Source organism: Papilio xuthus, unplaced genomic scaffold, assembly GCF_000836235.2.
Source record: "Papilio xuthus unplaced genomic scaffold, Pxut_1.1 DF824956.1, whole genome shotgun sequence".
NCBI classification, from domain to species: Eukaryota; Metazoa; Arthropoda; class Insecta; order Lepidoptera; family Papilionidae; genus Papilio; species Papilio xuthus.
The window spans coordinates 1-1,222 of record NW_013533693.1 but is presented as its reverse complement, the minus strand read 5'-3'; the positions used below and the strand labels follow the sequence as shown (position 1 = coordinate 1,222).

The following is a 1,222-nucleotide window of genomic DNA, read 5'->3' as shown; positions in this document are numbered from 1 at the left end:
TAGAAGTATTGCCTACACACAAAACTATCCTTAGTACGTAAAAGCATCTAAAAAAAAATCCCTACTGTCAAACGCTATGTCAATTTAGTTTACATTATTATATCAATAGATGGCAGAACATATTGTTTAGATCACGATATAGATTTATTTGGTTTGTTTATCGACTTGCCGATCGCATTTAAATAAAGTTGACTCGCACCAAGATATAACCAGTGTTTCATTGTGACTACTCGATACTTCTCCAGTGAGAGGGAGACCTTTTTGAGACTGCTTTACACCTACCTTAACTACATAAGACTGTCTATAAAAAAGGGCCTTGATAGAACGGACGCACAACAAAGTTCTCCTATAAGGGTTCCGTTTTTTCCTTTCGAGGTACGGAACCCTAAAGAACAAGATGTACATTACATCTACCTTAAGTACACAACATTAAAAAAAAAACAAAAAACCCTACTACATAATACTGTATTGATAAAAAAAATCCTACTTTAATTACAGAAGACCGTCTAAATAAAAAAAAACACGCACCTTAGCGGCCTCTAGCGGAGAAAGTGCGATATCAGCGAAGAATTCAGCAGATGCTGATGCAGCGAGGTAGACGAATGTACGGTAACTGTATGCTGTCTCCTCATCCAGCATACCGGAGTATGTCACCTTGAACACCTCGTATAATCCGAACTTGCACAGACCCTGGAATTATACATTAATTACAACCTTATTGTTAAAACTTAAAGTCTAATTTTAACTGTCATGTAAATCTCATATAATAAATCGTCTTCAAATTTTCCAATCAGAAGGAACAATTGGATTTTAATTTTTATAATCATTGAGGGATACGTCAAAAATCAATTTTATTTATAAGTAATGTAACTAGTGATATTGTAAACTGACGGTGAATTATGAATGCGTAGTTAAATTTAACGCGTCATGACAAACTTACAAGTGTTTAAAATTATATTCGAAATATAAAAAAAAATAGTTTCTTAAAAAATTTCTCTACCTTCCAAAACCATTTAATCTTTGATTATATAAAAAAGACTAGGTAGTCTAGGTAACTTTGACTATAGAAAAATGGACAAGGCCGTTGTAAACAAAATCTGTCACCTGTAGGGAGTATCCAATGAAGGTTGGTGCCCATCCCTTAGCGAGTCCGCGCATGCCCTCCTCGCGCACTGACACTTTGAACCCAGTCAGCACATTCTTGTACTTATCAGGGTCCACC

The 1,222-nt window shown here is 35.4% G+C and overlaps 1 protein-coding gene across 1 annotated transcript; it reads right to left on the bottom strand.

Annotated features, from left to right (window-relative positions):
* Positions 1-522: 522 nt before the first annotated feature.
* LOC106126956 (phosphate carrier protein, mitochondrial-like) lies at positions 523-1,218 on the bottom strand (the record flags this gene model as incomplete). Its single annotated transcript, XM_013324866.1, has 2 exons — positions 523-690; positions 1,105-1,218. Coding segments are annotated over 2 exons (282 nt in total), but the record flags the coding sequence as incomplete, so codon positions are not given.
* Positions 1,219-1,222: the final 4 nt, after the last annotated feature.